We start from the raw sequence: 20226 nt of genomic DNA on the forward strand, positions 1-20226 counted from the left end.
AACAGATGCCTGAAGAACGTGTTCGGTTCTTGTGCTGTTTGGCTTTTCTCATAACAGTGGATGTTGCCGGTACGAATGAACTTTCTTTATTCAAAGCAAACATTTATGACTATGTTTGTCTCATATAGCCCACCTTTCAATGCTTGCAAAACTAGTGCAGGCCCTTTCTTTCCATTAACTTTGGTTCAGGTCACCATATTGCAAAGGAATTTCAACTCCTCTGGGTGTTGTCTTGAAATAGGAGTGTCTACTTAATGAGGTATCCCATATCCAGGTTATTGGCAGAGGGACTCTGTAAATGCATTCTGCAGAAAGCAATAAATTGTAATTTGTAGCATGAAACTGAGGAGTCCAGTTAGCGGCCTGCTTCACCCTGCCATTGAGGCACGTAATGACCCATCCCGTTAAAGCGAGGAAGACGTGATTTCAAGTAGTAACAGGCCCTTCTCTTTTATGACAGAGGCCTTTTTTCTCTGCTGATTAGGCTTATAGATTTTTGAACACAGGAAACAAATGATGTAACTTCAGATTCTTTTGGAGAGGACAAACGTTTCCACATGCAGACGGACTGATGTCCGTTCGAACGCCCTGCCGACCCCCAAGCCTTGATTTTATTAGCCAGTACCTTTGAGATGAGAAATATGTCAGGGTCAGATGGGGGGTGAGTTGTTTTATCAGCAGATAGCGTGACTCTGGCCGTTTCTTCAGACATCGGCGTGCAATTAAGCCTTCAGCCATTCAGTTGATTGAAGGTGCGTGAAAAATAGATTTCAAAGTTGTGTTTATGAAAGATTTTATGTTGGCCTGTGCCTGTGCAACAAAAGATTTCATTCATTCATTCATTCATTCATTCATTCAGTCAGTCAGTCAGTCAGTCAGTCAGTCAGTCAGTCGGTCAGTCAGTCTGGGGACCAAGTGGTGTTTCTCATAACTTGGGATGATCCTATTGTTTCATGAGTTGAGGGTTTATTTGTCATTTCAAACAACTCCCTCAACCCAAAGGAACAGCCAAATTCTAGATGTGCCTGAGGACATTCTTTTCTCTTTATTGCAATCAAATAGGATTTTTTTGTTTGTTTAGTTTGACTAGTTGACTCATAGAATTTTGGTAATGCCTTGGGCTTTGAAGAGTATCTATTTTTTTCTTCAACTGTCGGTGACAGTTGGTTGTGTGCGTCTCCGTGTCCCCCTGGCTCAGCATGTCATTCTTAACTGTCCTCGGTCTAGCTTTCAAACTTCCAGAGTGGTGGCTGTTGCTACAACGAAGCACAAGAATGTAAAGGAATTAATTATTTTTGGTTATCTGAAGCCATTCTTTATGATTTTTGTGTTAGAAATAGGACTCATATTCTGAATTGTCAGTCATATTCATATTTTTTCATATTTTCTACACAGCCCAAAAGCTGTGTAAGCCATTTTGTCTGTTAATTCAAATTAATTAGAGGTTTAATTGGAATGGGTGGCCTGATTATTAAGGGGTTAAACCAGGGCCTTCACATTAAGATGTGAGTAGGACCCTCCGTGCAGGGCTGGTTCTGTAATTGTGTGCTTGTTTGCTGGTGGAGGCTTGACAGTTTCCTTAAAGCCTCTCACTGACTGCCCTAACAGCATGTACTGGTTTCTGCACACTGCACAAACAGTTCAGACATAGGCTATTTCCTGGCGGTAGATTGACTTTGTTTTTATCAAGCACTGGCTGAACAGTGAGTTGCAAAGCTGTTTTGATAAAACAGGCAGTAGCTAAATCATCCTTACTTTATGTAGGCCTATGTTTCTTGTAAATGCTGCCCAATATTATGTAGCCTAAAAATCTGACAGACCAAGATTTTTTTGTGGTCTAGTTATATTGTTTTGGTCCATAAGAAAAATCTAGTAAAATACAAAAGCACAGCATGGCTCCTTCTTTTGAGGGGAGAATTGTGGGACGACAAGAATTAGCATATTTGCAGAAAATATTCAGCCGGTGCTTGAAGTGGAAGTGCTGATTTACTGCCTGGTTATGATGTTTGATTTAGCAGCATGTTACACTCAGTGTGTCGTGCATGGTCCGGTTGATGTCCACTTGTTTTAAATTTACATCACTCTCCATGTTTGAATTATCATTCCACTGCGTGAGGTATTTTAACAAGGCTCTAGTTATTCCAGACTTCCCTCTTGAAATCTGACTGCTTGGCAGAGTTTAACTCCATAGCAAATGTTCAACACCGGATTTAAGACTCTCCACCATCGTAATTATCCTAAATATTGCTTGGAAACTTCCGGATGTATAGTTAGCGTGCTAACACCACAGCCATTCTCCTCCAATAAGCCCATGGTTAACTGGTAAGCCTCGATGAGCAGAATGGCTAATTCTCATCAACAGACAATCTACTGGCCTCAGATTGTGGGTCAAGCTGTTTTTATGATTTTAAAGTTTAAAGGTATAGCTGGTCAGATTTAATGTTTTCTAATGGAGCTCTAATGTAATTTAATATGTAACATGACATAAATCTTGCAACAAAGTTCACAGCCTCCATGTCCTCTTCAGACAATCCTCAGATTACTACGGCTGTGTGTATCTCCTCAGTTCTCTTCAGCATGTTTGATTTCCATTGGCTGTGGGGGGGGGGGGGGTTCTGAAAGTTTAAAGCTTTTACTTTAATCAAGACTGCCTATGGAGTCAGAGCATTCCAGGCGTCAGAGCTCTGGAATGCACCTTTGTCTATGACAGCAACCCGGCTCAGAATGGACGAAGTAAGGACACATGGTGGAGTCTCGCACACCTCCCATCATAAATAGTGTTACAGCTCCCAGTAGGCCGGCACCTGTGGCTGATGATTTGTGTACGCAGGGAGGCTGAACAGACCCAGGGCAGGAGATAATATGGCTAAGATTCATCCCCGCATCCTTTTCGCACTCCGCTGTGTCTGCACTGTGAGGTCAGTTTAGCCTCGATTAGCCTATGTGGCGGAATGCTTAAATACAGTCATAATCATTTGTCGATTTATTGCAGAAGTACAGTATGTCTGTTGAATTTAAACTGTAGTGTATTTTATAGATCCTTTGTCCTCAGGATGGGAGTGTTTCTGACATAAGAGAAGTGAAATCTGGCGAGCCAGGAATTCTATCCAGGGTTTCCTGTTGATCATGGTGTTCTGATGAGGCTGGTGTGAATTAGATCTGTCATCACATACATTATTGCTGGACAGCCAAACAACTGTATTGTCATTCATTCAAAGTCCAAAAATGTTGAGGAAATGTTTACAAGAATTGTGCCAAGTGCAGTGGAAAAGACGGCGTATATGTCATAAAGATTATAATAACTACAGTTGTCCTGTCTTTCTACTATTTTACCCAGAATGGGGTCTTCCCAGTCTTCATTTTTGGGGTATTGAATTTTTACCACGTCCTCCCCCTTTCTCAGATTTGGAATCGGCCTCACCCAGACAGGGGACATTTTGTGGAGATCAGAGGGAAGTTGTGTCAGTAATCTGCTGGACATTGATTTATTGAAATCCATCTTAACCTGCCAGACAAGGCCAGTTTTGCTGCAGACTTCCAGGTTGTGATGCCGTCAACATTTGTCCTTAATTTTGACTAACATTTAAAATCAGTACACCCCAACGAAGTTGGCTCATGGGGCATGAGACCAAAGCTTCATCTTGTGAAAAACACATTGGATCCTTAAACTGCAATTACTGGAGAAACGAGAAACCTGCTGTTTTCACTCAAGATCCAGTTTTTCATTTCATGACTAAAAACTTGATGGAAAATAAATACAGAACTCCTGCCCTGGCCAGGTTAAGAAAACAACTGAGCCTGGCCTGATTCTGATTAGGGAGTGATGATCCAAAGTTTGGTATTGGATGGGGGGGGGGCAGAGTCTGCAGTGGAGCATGTTGGGGGTTGATCAGATGATACCATCTGTCTTCACCATGTGGCATCGCTAACCCATGATCAAGAGAGAGGATAACCTGTATATCTGCATTTAAGCCCCCTTCACCTCCCCCCATCACTAATAACCCCATTCTCCCCAAAGGGCATATTTCTTTTTTCCATCCTAAGGGGAAGTTTTGGATTCCAGTTCAAGCCCCTCTCAACAATTCCTCCCACTTCCCTCTGAAAAATGTTGGAGGAATATGATGAGGAAATGGTTTCCATGTTGTTTGGTGACAGATGGGTTGGTATGGGCATCCTGTTCTCCTGCTTTGAGTTTTTTTGTCTGTGATATGTGGGATAGCCCTTATGGGCAACTGATTTTCTACAGGTGAAGGTCAACCCAGAGCTGTGCCTTTTAGCATGTTTCTTGGAGGAGATCTTGAGGAAGGAAGGTCAGATCACTGCCTGTCACAGGGTTTCCCCTATGTTTTCACCAGAAACTGCTATGGCTCATGGTTAGCCTGCTGTTTGACCAACTCCACCTCTGCTCCAACCGTGAATATAAATGAACCGAGAAACAACTGCTCAGTTGTATGGGTTGTGTAGTGAAACTAAATCAACTGAGCAGTGAGAAGTCATTTTTCAAAACATGGTCTTCTGTCATTATGAAATGGAGGGACTTTCAGGTGCCCAGACTGGGAATCTTGTGGTTGTGGTCTTTTATTTTCTGCCCTGATTGTTCCTCTATTTGTTTCTTCTGATTTTTCTCAGCTTCTACTGAATACTAAGAAGAAGCAGAATTCAAGTGTTCTCGTTCCTGGAACGTGCTCAGTGTTGCCTTATTAGCATGCTAATGCTCTGTCATTCAGTTAGGACTGTGTGACATGCAATACTGTTGCAAGGAATAAAGTACTGCACTAAAACTGTTGTATTTTTCTTCGTTTTTGTTCTTTCCTTATACCGCCTGATACAGCCTTAGCATAGCTAATATTCCTGGTGTTTTTTGTTTCGTGGGTGGCTGGGATTGAATCCCATCCCATTTGGTAGGAAGGAATGCTCTACCTGTCAGCCTGTCTTCAGTGCACCTGTTCGTAGTCTGAGCCAAGCCCAGCGAGGAACCTACGTGAGCATGACGAACATGTTCTCGTAGCCCAATCTCGCTTTAGGATCGTCAACGTGGAGCAGTGCAGGCAGACTCCGATTACTGATTTATGAAGCGTTCTTTCTGTTTAGAGAAAAAGGGCCATGAAGATTAATGAAGTTATTTTCCAAGAAAAGTAGCATCTGCTTAAATAAAGGACCCAGTACACGTTTGTTTTGGAAACCAGAGGAATTTGATACGGAAGATGATGGAACATTAAGGTGCCATATGTCTTATTGTTAAATCAACATATATTGAGTTACTTATATTGAGTTATGGTTGTATTGGTTATCCATGGTGGAAAAAAAGGATTTGTTCATTTAAAAAAGTCGCTCCTTCATCTTATACAGTTTGAAGGTACCCAATGAATGCTGAGGATTTCCAAAATCTAACAAACGTGTCACACATTGCGTTGGATATATACAAACTGTAAACTCACTTTGTTTTGACTTCTTTATAGATAAAAAATCTGAGGGTGTATTGATTCCAGGCCATTCCCTGTAACTGACGTATTAGAGCATAGTATATTGTCTTCAGGTTTTTGGGTTCTCGTGTAGATTGCCATACTTAAAGAGGTATGATTTCCCTGTTCGAATCTTTTTCTGGTTCTCTTTAGTTTGATTGCCTAGAACTCTCTGACAAGACTAGAGTAAAGCTGGTCTCATCAGCATCTTCTCTCAGTTCTTGGGCTGTACCCTCTCATGAAATGCAAAATTACTCTTGATTCAATTTCAATTCTGATGTACAGTGCCGTGAAAACGTATTTTCCCCCTTCCTGATTATTGCATATTTGTCACACTGAATGGTTTCAGATCTTTTGACGAAATTTAGGCTAATATTAAACAAAGGGAAAAAAATTAGTGAACACAAAACACATAGGCTATTTTAAATGAGCCATTTGAGGTGTGAATAAGTGTATGTGTGTGCATGAGTGTGGGTGTGTATGTGTTTGTGTGTTAACTACCAATTTGTCTTTATTAAAGCAGTTCTGCAAAGAAGTGTGGGCTAAAATTCCTCCGCAGCGATGTGAAAGACTGATATGAAATTGTAGGATGTGTTTGGTTGCAGTTACTGTTGCTCAAGGTGGTGCAACCAGTTATTAAGTATAAGTGGGAAATTTCACATACTTTTTCACATGATATAGGCCTACATGTTTGATAACGTTTTTCATGAAATAAATGAAACAATTTTTAAAATGTGTTTTGTGTTTACTCCAGTTCCCTAATATTACATTTTGTCCTAAGAACTAAAACCATTCCGCGTGTGAAATATGAAGTAATAGAGAAATAGAGAATAGGGGCAAATACTTTTTCATAGCACTTGCACAGGCTAATATAAAGAAAATCTTAAGAAAATCTTTCTTACTCTAGGCTTGGCCTCCATGACTTTTGAGGCCCCCAAAATTGCGTAAACTTTGCTTTTTCTCATTTAGGAGTTGTGTAATTTCGTTTATGGTCTTGGCAATGCACAGGGTTGTCAGCCTGAAAATGTGGAAAATGGCAGTTGTTTGGAATGCTTTTTGGCTTGTTGTTGTAAGAAGATCTTCAAAACTGCATGCTCATGCTTTGATGTGGAGTTCAAAATCATTGCTGACTACAGCACTTTTAGTTATCTAGAGAGTAATAATCAAGCATGCGTGTGGGGTAGCTTTAATTGTTTAAAGTCCAGTCCCTTGTAATGTCAGGAATTCCGTCATTTATTGTGATCGTTTGGCTGAAAACCGAAGTGTGGGCACATTCCGAAATTCCAAGCATGCGATTTCAATTAGCGAACGTGGCCGCCACCTGACAGGCGTCGGCATGGGGACGCGTGCTAGCGTGACCCGCAGTGACACAGACGTCCCAGGACGTTTCAGGGAGATTAATTACCCGCTGTTTTTTCTAAATACTTGACAGAGGTCAACTTGAGAAGGGGGCCGTTGACAGGCAAGTTGAGTCATCAGGGCTGCAGGGCAGTGAACTAATGTGAGAGCAGGCCAGAGGTGCTGTGGCCTTTCATTCATTAATCCCTTCCCAATGCAAATGTGCCCTTCAGTACTTAGTATACCAGTTCTGTTTTCCGCATTCATTTTATCCAGATCATTTTCAGACCAAATGCTCTACGTTGGTCGCGTCTCCTGATGCTCAGCACTAAATTAGTGTTTCATAGCACACAAATTATAATACAAGGCATATAATACAATGCATGTCTTGGATGTTTTGTAATGCCACAACTGTATTTCCATAGGAAGCCCAGTCTAAAAAACACTAATGTGCAACTACGAAGTCCCAGAAATGAAATTCTTGCTTACAAAAAGAAAATAACTGGTTTTGGTGTGGTGTAGCCTATATAACTAAAGATTTGATCACTTGCTGATTCAGCATATTTAATTGTGGCAACTACCTCAGTGAAACTATGTCGTGATCTCTGTGCTGACTAGCGTACTGTACAAGTAGGCTATTTCTTGTCTTTTATTCTCCGAAATTGTCACTTCTGCTTTTTTATGTTTACGGTAAGTGGAATAGAGATCACTTATATTTTTGTGAGGGACAAAAATATTTATACTGTATTTGAGCCAACAAGTAAGGAGTTGACACAATTGCTTAGTTTTTTTTGAGTCTTCTGATACCCAGTGCTAGGTAGAGTAGAGTAAAGCTTTAATGTCCCCGAGGGGCAATTTGGCTTGCAAACAGCAGTCAATAATAAGTAAAAATGGAATCCATACAGTATACAATATAAACATACATGCACACATAAACACAAGTACACAGTTAGCGCCAACGTTACTGTTGTCGTTGTCGCTTGTCACCAGAAACATCAGAAGAAGTAAGTACGTTAGTGTTTCATAGCACACAAACTATAATGCAAGATGTCTTGGACGTCTTAAAATGCAACAAATGTGTTTCCGGAGGCAGCGCATTCCAAGAAACAAACATGCAAATATGAAGTCCCAGAAATTAATTTCTTGCTAAACCAGAAACGGCTCACTTCTTGTTTTGGTGTGGTGTATCATAGGCTATAACTTCACTTCGCGCTGATTCAGCATCTTGCATTGTGGTGACTGTGTCTGAGAAACTGGTCACTTCTGTGTTTTTATGTTTATGGTAAGTGGAGTAGACAACACTTATATTTTTGTGGGGGATAAAAATATTTATACTTATTTGAGCCGACATGGAGTAAGTTAAGTGTTCCAGTGTATCTGCATTCATGAGTATGATAATAATTGTAATTCTGCCATTCATTTGACTTTTTTTTCATGAAATGGTGCAAAATAGCACTGTATGCAAGTGTGCATCCCTGAAACAATACTGTTTCATCTTAGTGCCAGTATAGCTTTGTGATACCATTGTGAGCCAAAGCACTTTCAGCACTGTATGATCTACTCCTTGGGATTGATTCTTGTCACATTGCGTGATAAACTGCATGCTGGGGAGCAGTTTCTTAATGTAATTGTTGGCTGTTTCAAAAAATGTTTCCGTTAAATGTTTCACATTTATTTTAGGCTACTCCTAAATCTCTGATTGAACATTCTTTCCACATTACAATTCAATTGCTTGCACAAACATATTTTCCTGTGTTGTAATTTGTTTGATTTTTTGTTGGACTGGGACAAGCTGTTAAAACAGCTCTTATGTTTGATTAATGATAATAATAATAAACAACAAATTTGAAAAATATGTAACCCCGTTTTTTAAGCAGAAAATTTGGTTGAAATCAAAGATTGTTTTCTGCTGCCACATCGCTTTTTTGCAATATGTACAGTTTCTCATATGACTTTATTTCAAACTAAAAATTTAATACAAATACTAAATTAGCATATATTATGCCTATATATTAGTATTACAGTATGTGATTAAAAAAAATACCAATATACAAACATACCTTATTACTATAGGCTATATAAAACCTCACTATTATTCAAAACTATTCTCAGTGGTGGGCAGTTACTTTCAGTGACTTGAATCATTTGACTAGGTTCACTGTAAAGAGCTGTTTACTGATTCATTCACCCGTTTGTTTAGTACTACTACCAGTTAATCTCCTGTTTGTAATTGACTCAAAGGACTCATGTGCAGCCTGAATTCTCCCACTTCAGATTTGTTCAGTAGCTAATTCCTTGCAGCAGCAAAGCCTATGCAGTAAGCTAACTGATGTGTGCTTAAATTAATTTTGAACCCCTCTTCTCACTTACATGTGAAGTGTTCAAGCTTGTTCAAAAAGGATCATTGCCATTGTCATTGCCAGGAGAAGCTGAACCATATACCAATTACATGGGTCCCAATGACCAAAACCTGTTTTAATAATAATAATATTATTATTATTATTATTATTATTATTATTATTATTATTATTATAAATAGAAAATTAGAAAAAAAATTGATGAGTCATTAATATGTACAATATTTTCCATGTGGGAAAATTACAAAGTACCTTTGTAGTGGAGTTGTTTCTGCAGTTTTTTAAAGCGTCTATCTAGTTTCCCAATAAATCTGGACCTGGCTGTATATAAAATTACATATTTCAACATTTGATTATAACTATGCAAACAAAAAAATAGCAAATTAATGTATGCCCACAAATTATATTTTGTTGGTTTTACCTGAAAAAGATTTTAGATGGATCGAAATATGTTTCATTAATACAATTATGTGGTGTGTCTATGCATTGTGCATCTATTGGTTTACTACAATTTGCAGACATTCTGTTTAGTTTTCATATGTGAAAACAAAATAAAATGTTTGCACACTGTGCAACTTAAAGTTACCACAGGTGATCACTGAAATGACCACAAAAGGCTAGTAATTAAGAAAGCAACCTCTTGTTCACAAACAACTCAGCCACATCCTTCAGTTGTTTCTGTTGACCGATTCCTTTGTAAATGACATCACAGATTTCTTCAGTTCCAAACTGGTACACTGTTTCGTTCACTGACATTCAGCTGATTGAACACAGCCAGGCTTGATCACAGTTGTTCTTTTGGGGGTGTATACTTTCACTAAGTCTTTGCCAATGAGAACTTTACCACCTCCCCCATCAAAAGTATCTTCATCTTAACTGCATTGGCTCTCATAAGAACATCTGCTTACTAGCAGTGCCAAATGAATAGAATATAGGACTAAGTTAACATATGATTATTGAGGTCATACAGTTTGTTTCGTTCATCTAAGGGATTCGTTCAAAAAGAATGAATCGTTCTCGAGCAGTCCACCACCATTCACAATGTATTCAATCTCAGTGAGACCTGATTGAATAAAACTTAATTGAAATAAATCAGCAGTATTTGCAGTGTCTCTCTCACCACTTTAAATTGTCCATTCCTCGCGAAGATGTCCGGCTTTGTATCTGGCTGTATCCGTTGACCATTTGCAAACGAATGTCCCGACACTCGGATGAATCATTCACAAACAAACGTAACGGCGATCTTGTAATGTGCTTCGTGTTAGCTGTTCGCATTCGGTTCCACACACTTAATCTTTGACCACATCCACTGCAAACATCTTGATTTAATCTGACCCCGTAATTTATTGACAGATTGATTCCAGCTTTGCGGCAGTTTTTTTGGTGTGGGTGCTGCACCTTGGACTCTGCTGGTGTATTTTTGTACATGGAAGGCGCATTTAGTTTCTTTGTTGATTAACTAATTTATGCTTCCTGTGCAACATTGCCTTCACCTCTAAATTGTTCCAGACTGAACCGAACTATTCATGTTGCGAGTTGCTTTGCTTGCTTTCATTTTCCAAAATGTTTACACAATGGTAAAATCTGCATGTGGTCGTTGTTACCGTTTGTTGTTTCCCATGAAGAAACTGATCACGCCATTCAAACTCTCTAGTCAGATCAGCAGCTTCATGGAAAAAGCTCCTCTCCGGCAGGTTACCCAGTTTCAGCGAGCGACACGTCCTCTGCTTTTGGATTTAATTGTTTGTGTGAATTTCCGTAGTTGCATAACAAAGTATAATGGGTCACTGGCAGCAGTGTTTACCATAAGAGAGTGAGGCCCCCTGTATTGCTGTCCCTATGGAAGATGGACAAGATCAAAATAAAACCTGGCTCATTCAGCTCTTGACCACGAAGAAGCGAAGTGTCAGTCTCCCTCGTATAGCCTTTTTGAGTGATCCCAATAAATAAATATAACTGTTATTATCCAAAAACAGTTTACTTTATTGTCTACAGAAAAGTAGATCAAGTAAAAACAAAAAAAATTAAAGAAATAATCAGCATCCGTTTTAACCTAGTCATCTACAATGATTATGCCAACGTTTCACAGCTTTGAAAATCTGTTGTGCAGACGTGCCATAGTTATTTTTTTTATCGGTTGTATTTTACTATTTTATTCTTTTTTAATTTATAGCCTACATGCTGGAAGTAGGTCAAGAAAAGCAAGAATTTCCATGTCTGGTCTTTCAGTGTTTATGTCAAGTGCTGTATGCTTAAGAGGTTACATGGACTTGTTCTTCTGGAATGTACCATATTCAGTTATTTCCAATATCCACTATATCTTTATGGTATAATTATCAGTGTTTGTGAGGCTCACTAATAATACAGTATGATACTCTGAACTCTCAGTATACCTCTGGACACACATCTCTCCTCCCCTCCTCCATGGTTTGGACCATGATTTGGAGACCATGGTTGGCCTTGTGGTGCACTTGTCACTAGCCGTTCAGTTACAGAAGGGTGCCAGTGCGCACACAGGACCAGAGAGGGGAACCCGAAATCACCAGGTCGCCCAAAGTACACTCCGGTGGGCCAAGGATCTTTGCGTGTCCAATCACACATAAGGCTGCTGAGGAAGCAAGTGCTGCTCTCTACTTCAGTCTTTGGGCTTCACTACGTGGCCCCACTCTCGCTCTTGGCTTGAAAGAAAAATGAATCAAGGTGTCAGAGCTGGAAGAACTCTGGGACACCATTAAGTGACGTTTATTGGACTTTTTTTCTTGGAAACCAAATGAGGAATGCACAAAATGTGTTTGCGCCGATCAGAAGTATGGAAATGCGCTCAAACTTTTGTCTCAGAAAAAAAAAAAAACAGCATTAACGGTATTTCAACAATGTAGCAGAGTGTCCTAACTTGGCCTCTCCTGCTGTTGTTCTCATTTGGGATGTCGTTCATTGGAACAGGGGCGGGGAAATTCTCTTCCTGGAGGGTCATATCGGTTTCTAGATTTCATGCTGGATTGACCTATGTTCTGTTGCTTAATTAGTCCAATCAGCTACACCATCTGGCTTTTAGCACATTTGTCAATACACTGTTGCGTGACATCTGGAGACTACTCTCAAGTCCCTATGAAACATGCTGGCGTCTAATCTACAATCGAGCAGGTGTTGGTGTATGCAGATAATGAGCTAAGGAAATATATACCTTATTTTTTTCTGTTTAGCATAAAATAAACTCATACTGTTGTCTTAATATTTACTTGAGATGGAATTCAAGTCCAGGCCCGATACAGTTGATGCTAGATAGGTTGAACGTTCTCAGGTAGCCTAAATGTGGCAGTCTTACTTCATGGAACACATTTCAGACATCCACTGTTTTGGGCAGCCTTAGACAGTGAATATTATTTGACAGATAGGACCTAAGAGCCCCCGGCGTGATTTTGGGATCGGTAAGCAGGTGCACCGCGGGTGTGCTTGGGCTCTGTAGGAGCTGGCGAGGATTTCTCTCTGCACAATGGCCAAAATCACGACTGATGCACCATGGGATTAAGACACTGGAAATATGTAGCTGTCATCACTTTGGGGCACTGGGAAATCCAAGTTGGACAGAGTCACCAAGTAAACCATGGATCAGATAAATGCTGGAGTCTCTGCACAGCTCCTTGTGCATGCTTGTTTCTTGCATGTGTCCAACGTGTTGTGCACATGTGTCCTCTGGTATTTGCTCAGGTGCAGACATGTGTCCAGTGTGTTATTTGCCCTGGTGCACGTGACCTGTCATCTTTTACTGCTTCGTTTCTGATCCTTGATTGTTTTGATCCCACAGGAAGCAGCTGCTGAAACGTGCCTTTGTTGAGTGGTCGTTTTTGTGGGCGCGCCTTTTGCATGAGCTTGGTGTGTGAAACGCAGCACTCAGTGGATTTCTTGCTTCTAGATAATGAATTAATACTTTTGGCTTTGTGCTATTTCTACCCTGTTTAGCCTTCAAGCCCATTTCTGCAAAGTAATCTGCTAATATATTGTGAATTGGATGGCGAGTAATTCAATGATTAATTTTTTAAAAAGTGTTATCAAAGCTTAACACGAACATACTGGCAGAAAGTTGCCTTCTGTCTTCAGACAGTGTGTGAACAGAATTACTGAAGAGCTGTGTTCTGGAAGTGTCCAGATGTGCTAATGCATTTGAACTTCCACAATAGATACAGTATCTTTCCACCTTCCTAAATAGGAAGCACTGATATGACACTGTATATAGGACCCTACTTGGGAATAGCTACAGCCTATATTAATTTGAGTCACTTTGCCAAGCTTCTACCAGAAAACATTGTTTTAGTCTGTCTTTCATTTATCTTTTGATTCATTCAAAGTAATTCAGTTAACTGAGTGTAGCCAACATGCAGCTAATGATTTTTGGAAACAAAAACCTTTGCTCAGATTTAACTGCAGACTTTGACAGAATATCATAGGAGAAAAGAGTAGAGTGGAGTGAGTGTAGAGTAAAGAATTTATAGAATAGTTGACTCATGACAAATGCACCAAGAACCTGTTATGATATTGGGTGGATATGTTCATTATAGATTAAAATTTGTGCTTGTAATTTTAAGGTTTTTAAATTGAGTTCTTACTTGGAGAGGCATAATCTGCACCTATAGCACTACATTTCTGTATTTTATTATAATTTTAGGGTTAAGGACACACCTATATAGACCCATTAGGTATTTGACATGATAGTCCATTACTTTTTAAAGATTTGAGAAAACGAATGCATGCTTGCATTAAATTACTGTCAGCACAGGCACCCATGTCCCTCTCCCTATGTGAACATGTTGACAACTTGTGTCTTCTGTCTGTTTGCAGTATCAGGAGAGGGGTGTGGGAGGATCATTCAGCGTTTCCCCGAGGTGGACTGGGATGGGACAGCCTTGCCCCAGGGCCTGGAGATGGTGAGTAAGTGGGAAAAGCATTATGAAAACGAGCCGGTCCTTGGCTCTGTGTCCCTGGCTTCACCAGACATTTGTCCAAACCAAGATGCAGAGTGTATATACCTGTGCACAGTAGACACCTTTACATGGAGACAGTACCTGGCCCTGAGGTCACATGAAAGTCACAACCTGTAGTAATCAGATGGACAGTTTCTAAGAAGACATTGCAATGAGGCTCCCAATTGGCTTCTTCAGTAAAGGCCCTCACCTCAAGCTCTTCAGCTTACACGTTGTCAGACAGCTTGATCCTGGGCCATGCCATTAGCCCTCTATGATTGGGGCTGTGCAGCTGTTGGACGCAGTTGGTTTCATCCTGGTGAGTTAGGGAGGGCAGCAGGTAGCCAGGGTGCTGTGGTATAGTGCCCCATAAGTGACACAAAGCTGCTCCCCAGGAACCTCCATCTCACCAGCTGCTATCAGTGAGAGATGGACCTCTCCTTCAGTCAGTGAAAAGTCTCTTGTAGTGCTTTTGGTGTGAAGTCTGAAAAATTGTCAGACTTTCAAAATAAGAAGACTGTCCTGGGGTGACTGTATCTGTGCCAAAGTATGTGGGATTATTCTGCCTTTGAGATGTCAGCCTCACTCAAAATCTATTGAGCCTGGTGGGGTCCCAGTGTGATTCAGACAGGCTCTCGAAAGCATTTTATTTTTTCCAAATCCTCATTTTTGCTAATCATTCATGTTTTATTGCTGTTGCCTTGGGAGAATGCTTTGTGTTTGTGCAGAAAAAAATCTCTACCATTCACTACCAAGGGAGGCTGTTCTGTCTTGATTACTGTACCTACTAGTGACATTCCCATATGTTTGCCAAATATGATAGTTATGACCTCATTTACTTCTATATTTAGGACAACAAATATAGTAATTCCTAAAATGTGTTGCAGCACCATATGTCTGTTCGGAAAAGACATAGGAATGTCTGTTGACTCTAATCTTTGGTGTCAGCTCAGAACCGCTCATACATGTAGAGCTGTTTCAGTTGTTCGGACTCAGGGAGAATATGAACTTGGCCGTTACTGACACAGTAAAGTGCCCTGCTTAAGCAGAAACATATGTAATGTTGCATAACTTCCTGTTGTGTACATTTAGACTTTTGGCTTGTGTTTGATGGCATGCAGACAGAATTTATAGATCTAGTAAAAAGGCTTCAGTGTGGATCCTTTACTGCGCTCTTCACTGAGTGTTGTTGAAGCTGTATGTGAGTGTGAGGGGTCTGGTCAGTGGGGGGGGGGGGGTATTTATGTGCTTGTCCCTGTACTGTCCAGCACTGCCAAGACACTGTTCCAATATGCGATGCGATGTATGGTCTGGTATTGAATCCTAACTGTACCTCGAGTGTTACCGGCAGCCCTTCAGTGTGGCACCTACCTGTAATGAAGTCATGGCACCTCCCAGGGAGGGAGGGATTCAGTCACGCACATTCCTTCACATCAGCCCTGCTTGTTCTGCGCTTCTGGCAGACAGCCCAGCAGCCCAGCATCCCAGCAGCCTTTGCGACACTCTTTTTATCTGACTTTTTTTTCCACGTATTTCCTATACCTGGTTAACAAGGTCTGCTTGGCTTTCCGTTGGGTTTTCTGTGATAATTCATAAAAATTACTTTCCCTCATATTTTTAACCCCAATCGTAACTGAAAAATGGTTTAAGGAATGTTCCGGAAATTTATATGAGCAGTCTAACAGCTCTTTCATTTTCTACCTGCACTTCATTCACTGTCAGCACAAGCCCCCTCTGATGTTTCCTTCTTCCTGAAAGTTTTTGCATTGACTGATTTGACGAACATTATATTCCACGGGAAAGATACAAGACAAAGGGATTGCCACCCATATTGCAGGATGTATACAGAAATGGCCTCTCATAAAATCTGGAATGCATACTCTTCATTTGAAGTGAGCAGCAGATATTGGAATTTCCTGCACATAATTTCCTCAAGGACAACATAATGGATGTTTATCAGAGTTTGTGTAAACGCTTTCCTCTTTTCCTTATTGACAAATTCCGACCCCCCCTAGACACTTATGTTTAGTGGTCATTATCCGTCTCATCCAGTCTCATCCAGTCTGTTATCTCCATCTATGGTTGAGTGACTACCAGTTTGTGCTGCCTACTTCTTTCTCTTTTTTTCAATGTATATGTATTATTAGCATTACATATTTTAAACTGCATGAAATAATAAAGTAATAGCAAACACAGTCATTAGAATGATATTAATATTTGTAATTTGGAATGCCGTATTGTATGCATACTGGAGGAATTTCTCTTTTTGGTAATGTCCTCAGTCAATTCAGGAGAGCACAAACAAGCAGGAGTCTCCTCCGTGGCATGTAGCCTACTGCCAGGTGCTCCTTACGTGTCGTCTGTGCAGACTGTCCCAGATTACACAAGAACATTCTCTCATTTTATTTATTTTTTGTTTCACTCTACCCAGCAGGTGGAAAAAACCTGCGGCCATAGGTATCTCGTTTGTTGCGCAATTTGGGTCAGGTTTGCCAAAATGACAAATTTGTCAAGTTGACAAAAGTGTTCTTAAGGAAACGGCACCACACTGTTCTCACCTATCAAGCACGTATTTCAGCATGAGACGTTTAGTTGCATAATATACTGTGTTGTCTGATTAGGAGATGTTCTTTTTCCCCTTGTCTGGAGAACTGACTGTGTCTGGAACATGTGAATTTGGGGCTTTAAAGGCATACTATGCAGGATTTGATGACAGATGACAAAGCTAACAAAGTGAAAGCTAACAAAACAACTAGATATTTTAATCTGGCTAGCTATGTCGTTGGCTTTATGCAGTAACATCGTATTCCAGACTGTTGGGATCACGGCGCTTTCAAAAATACCAGTCAGATAGTCATAAGTATGGCAAAATACTCAACCAACATATCCAATAGCAAAAACTCCCATTTTGCTGTCATATGCAGCAACGCTGGCTTTAGCTTAGTGGTGATGGAATGGACATACCACATACATACCATACCAAGAGGCATCAATGGTAAAGCGCTTTGGATAAAAGCGCTATATAAATGCAGTCCATTTACCATTCACCATTTACATACGCTAGCCTCATGTTTCAGTCTGCTGTAGCCTGCTTGCAAGAATGGGTAAAATTCTGCAATGTAACACATCAATTAATTGTTTTTATTTTTATTAATTTATTTTTGTCTCTTCACATATTCTAGTTTGTGTATCTATTGCAGCAAGGTCGTATGCCTCTCCCACCATGTAGCGTGATGGGAGGCCACCTTCCCCCTTCAGCAGATTGGGGAAGAAGCCTAGACGAGCTCCAGGCTGCGGCCCGTTAGTCAACTCTCGTTGCGACAAAGGCACACAATTGCAATTTCACCTATGAATTTAGAGAAAAATGCAATGTGTCTGTCCAGCCAAGAATATTAGACATAACTGAATTTAGTTTACTGATAACAGCAGCTAGCTAACCCAAATGCTGACTAGCCACCTCAGTACCATTAGGTTAGCCACCAAGGCGACCCTATCTCTCCTGCGCTAACCCAGCTGAAAATGCAGCACTGTAGCTAATCCATACCCGTTTCCTCCTCTTCTCCTTTTACTTCTTCTGTTGGCCACATGCATTTCAGATAACAGCCCACCAATAAAAAAAGGGCAACGCCCAGGGACGTCCCGAACGCTTTTTAGAATAACAACTACTGGCAGTCAACCTAGGACTGGGCAGAAGTGCACACAGACACAAATTGTTTGTGCATCATAGTAATGACTGAGCATGGTTGTTTTAAAAATATTTTCAAGGTGAAAATCCTGCATAGTATGCCTTTAAAGACGTCTGTTCACTCTTACTATCTTGTCAATTGTTTTCACCTCTGCCCCTTGAGTTTTACTCATGAATCTCTTGATTTATTACTACACTATGTGCTACGTATATTTTTTGCACATTTTATTACCTTATTTAGGAAGCAGTTTGGGTGCCAGACAGGGAAATGTAAATTATATAACTTTTATGGTTTTTATTTTTCTATTATGACTTAGATTTTTTTTGTCCGGAGGTGAATTATACTTGAACGTCTGAAATATTCTGGAAAGCATAATTGACGACAGCTCCATGCTCAAGGGGGTTTTTTGGTGCGCCACGGAAAGCAGATGCAACTTGTTTTCGGACTGATGGTGAGGTCCAAAGCACGTGCCATTCCCTCTCAGTCATCGGCTGCTGGGTTCCATTTGATTTAGGACAGACAGAGACCTCGGTGCAGCAGGTCTGCTCTTGTCCCGTCTCCAGAGGGCCGTAGCAACAACAGCACCGCATCACTCAGATGGCGGCAAGCATGCAAAGGGAGCTGACCTATGGAACATTTCGCTTATTTGGGCCAAGTGGGCCAATCACACTTATTTATTTATTTATTTTAGTACCCTCTCAGTGTGTAATATTAATTTTGGCCAGTGCAGATATGCATATCCTGGCTGTGAAGGCATGTCTCCGCATGAAAGGTCTATGTACATCAGGTTCAGATTAATACAGTCAAAGTCAAGTAGCCTACATGTTGAGTGCCTCCAGCTCTCTTAGTTTTAAGTATAGTTATGTATTCATGGAGGTTGTTCTGTAAAAGAAGCAAAAAAAAAAAAAACCACAAATCATCATAACAAATCAGGATCAATCATCATAAAATATCAGGATCAATCTCTTTCAGGAATTCTTCCAGTTTTCCAATAAATTACAGTTTTCAGTGTATTTTTCTGTTGAGTCATTTTTGGGCATGAAAAAGGTCTCCTGAGAATAGATCTTACGCTGGAATGTTAAAGTCGCTGGTGTGAGGCAATGCACGCTGCCAACTGTTAGTACGGCTTTATAGTTCTAATGAACACCATAGTGTTTGACATGCCAGCCAAGCTTTCTCTGTTGTAGACTAGTTCCAGCTTTTTTCTAATTAATTTACTTGCATTTTCTTTTTGCTGTTTCATGGTGGAAAGTCACTGGCTGGCCCATGGGAATTCATTACAGAACTCTTACCTGTAGCAAGCACAACTAATACACCTGAGCATGAACGGCACCCCAAAATTCCTCTCACCCGAAATGAACCAGACTAACCACAGAGGAAGTGTGGAAGAATAAGTATTCTCTTCCCAGGATGGGCAAATAATTAAGGCATCAGTTAACTGACACCTAAGCAAACAAGTTTGTTCCCCTTCACTGTTCCCCCTTAATTTTCAGATCTGTGTGTAGTATTTGGCTAACAACTTAATAATGAGGGCTATATTTATTATATCCAGTAGACTGGTATTCTGGTTTCCTGCTCTCCTCTAGGACTGTTTCACTTTAGGAATACTGAACCATACTGGCCCCTTTTGGCAGTTTTGGAGACATCTTTGGCAGTACACCTGATACGGTAAGTGAGTGATCACGCTGTGTAAATTGATCTGGGTTTACCATTATGTGTGCATGACGTGGTCAGCGGTCATAAAACTGTGCTTCATCAACAGTGGACAGCTGTACCAATAACAGAGCTGTAGAATGTGCCCTCGTAAATAGTGCATATCTGCGCAAGCCTCAAGTACAGAGACCTGACATCCATAAATCCCTCTGGGAATTTTCTCAGAAGGACATAACTGACCGAGCTTAACGCATCAGGACGTTTTCCCTGATCTGTTTAACCAGCGTTCTGTTAGATAGACGAGCATGTGAAAGGAGACCAGACTTACCGGACGGTGTGAGACACCGTGATGTTCTGTTGAGTGTTTGGAGAACTCCAGGATTAAAAAATACGACTCAAAAGGCTCTCGCTGCTCCACAGTCAGTAAATCTTGTGCCTGGAATGACTTTGTAATAATGCAACAGAAAAAAAAAAAATTAGGCCAAATCTGAAATCTGAAGATGAAAGGTTCTGGTTTTAAGACAGACCCCCCTGGGTCCTGGTTTGTGTCCTGTTTTGAGAATTGGGGAAGAATGGAAACAATATGTTAAATAATTTCAGCATGCCCTGAGGGATATTCTTGGTATGAGTGTGTTTTGTGTTTGTTTTGGAATCTGGTACTTGCCAGTGCCATATCATTTTTGTTTGTTATGTGAATTTACTACCATGTCAGACGTTTGGAAAATAAACACGTGTCACATAAATTAAATGTTAATATTTCAAATTCCTTTCG

General features: G+C 40.4%; 1 protein-coding gene and 1 long non-coding RNA gene across 6 annotated transcripts in view; one reads left to right on the plus strand and one right to left on the minus strand.

The window, feature by feature from the left end:
* Positions 1–20226, plus strand: part of sbf2 (SET binding factor 2) — a 110311-nt gene that overhangs the window by 4350 nt on the left and 85735 nt on the right. For all 4 annotated transcript variants that reach the window (XM_064336900.1, XM_064336902.1, XM_064336901.1 and 1 more), the window contains exon 2: positions 13994–14079. In XM_064336900.1, the coding sequence (XP_064192970.1) occupies positions 13994–14079 (86 nt within the window). The remainder of the gene's footprint in view (positions 1–13993; positions 14080–20226) is intronic.
* Positions 1014–11097, minus strand: LOC135255560 (uncharacterized). Of its 2 annotated transcripts, XR_010330188.1 has the most exons (3): positions 10278–11086; positions 4921–5083; positions 1014–1256 (listed from the first exon to the last, which is right to left on the minus strand). It is a non-coding gene; the product is annotated as an uncharacterized LOC135255560 (long non-coding RNA). The 2 variants fall into 2 exon arrangements; XR_010330187.1 differs by lacking the exon at positions 4921–5083 and having other exon boundaries at positions 10278–11097.

Source organism: Anguilla rostrata, chromosome 5 (assembly GCF_018555375.3).
Source record: "Anguilla rostrata isolate EN2019 chromosome 5, ASM1855537v3, whole genome shotgun sequence".
NCBI classification, from domain to species: Eukaryota; Metazoa; Chordata; class Actinopteri; order Anguilliformes; family Anguillidae; genus Anguilla; species Anguilla rostrata.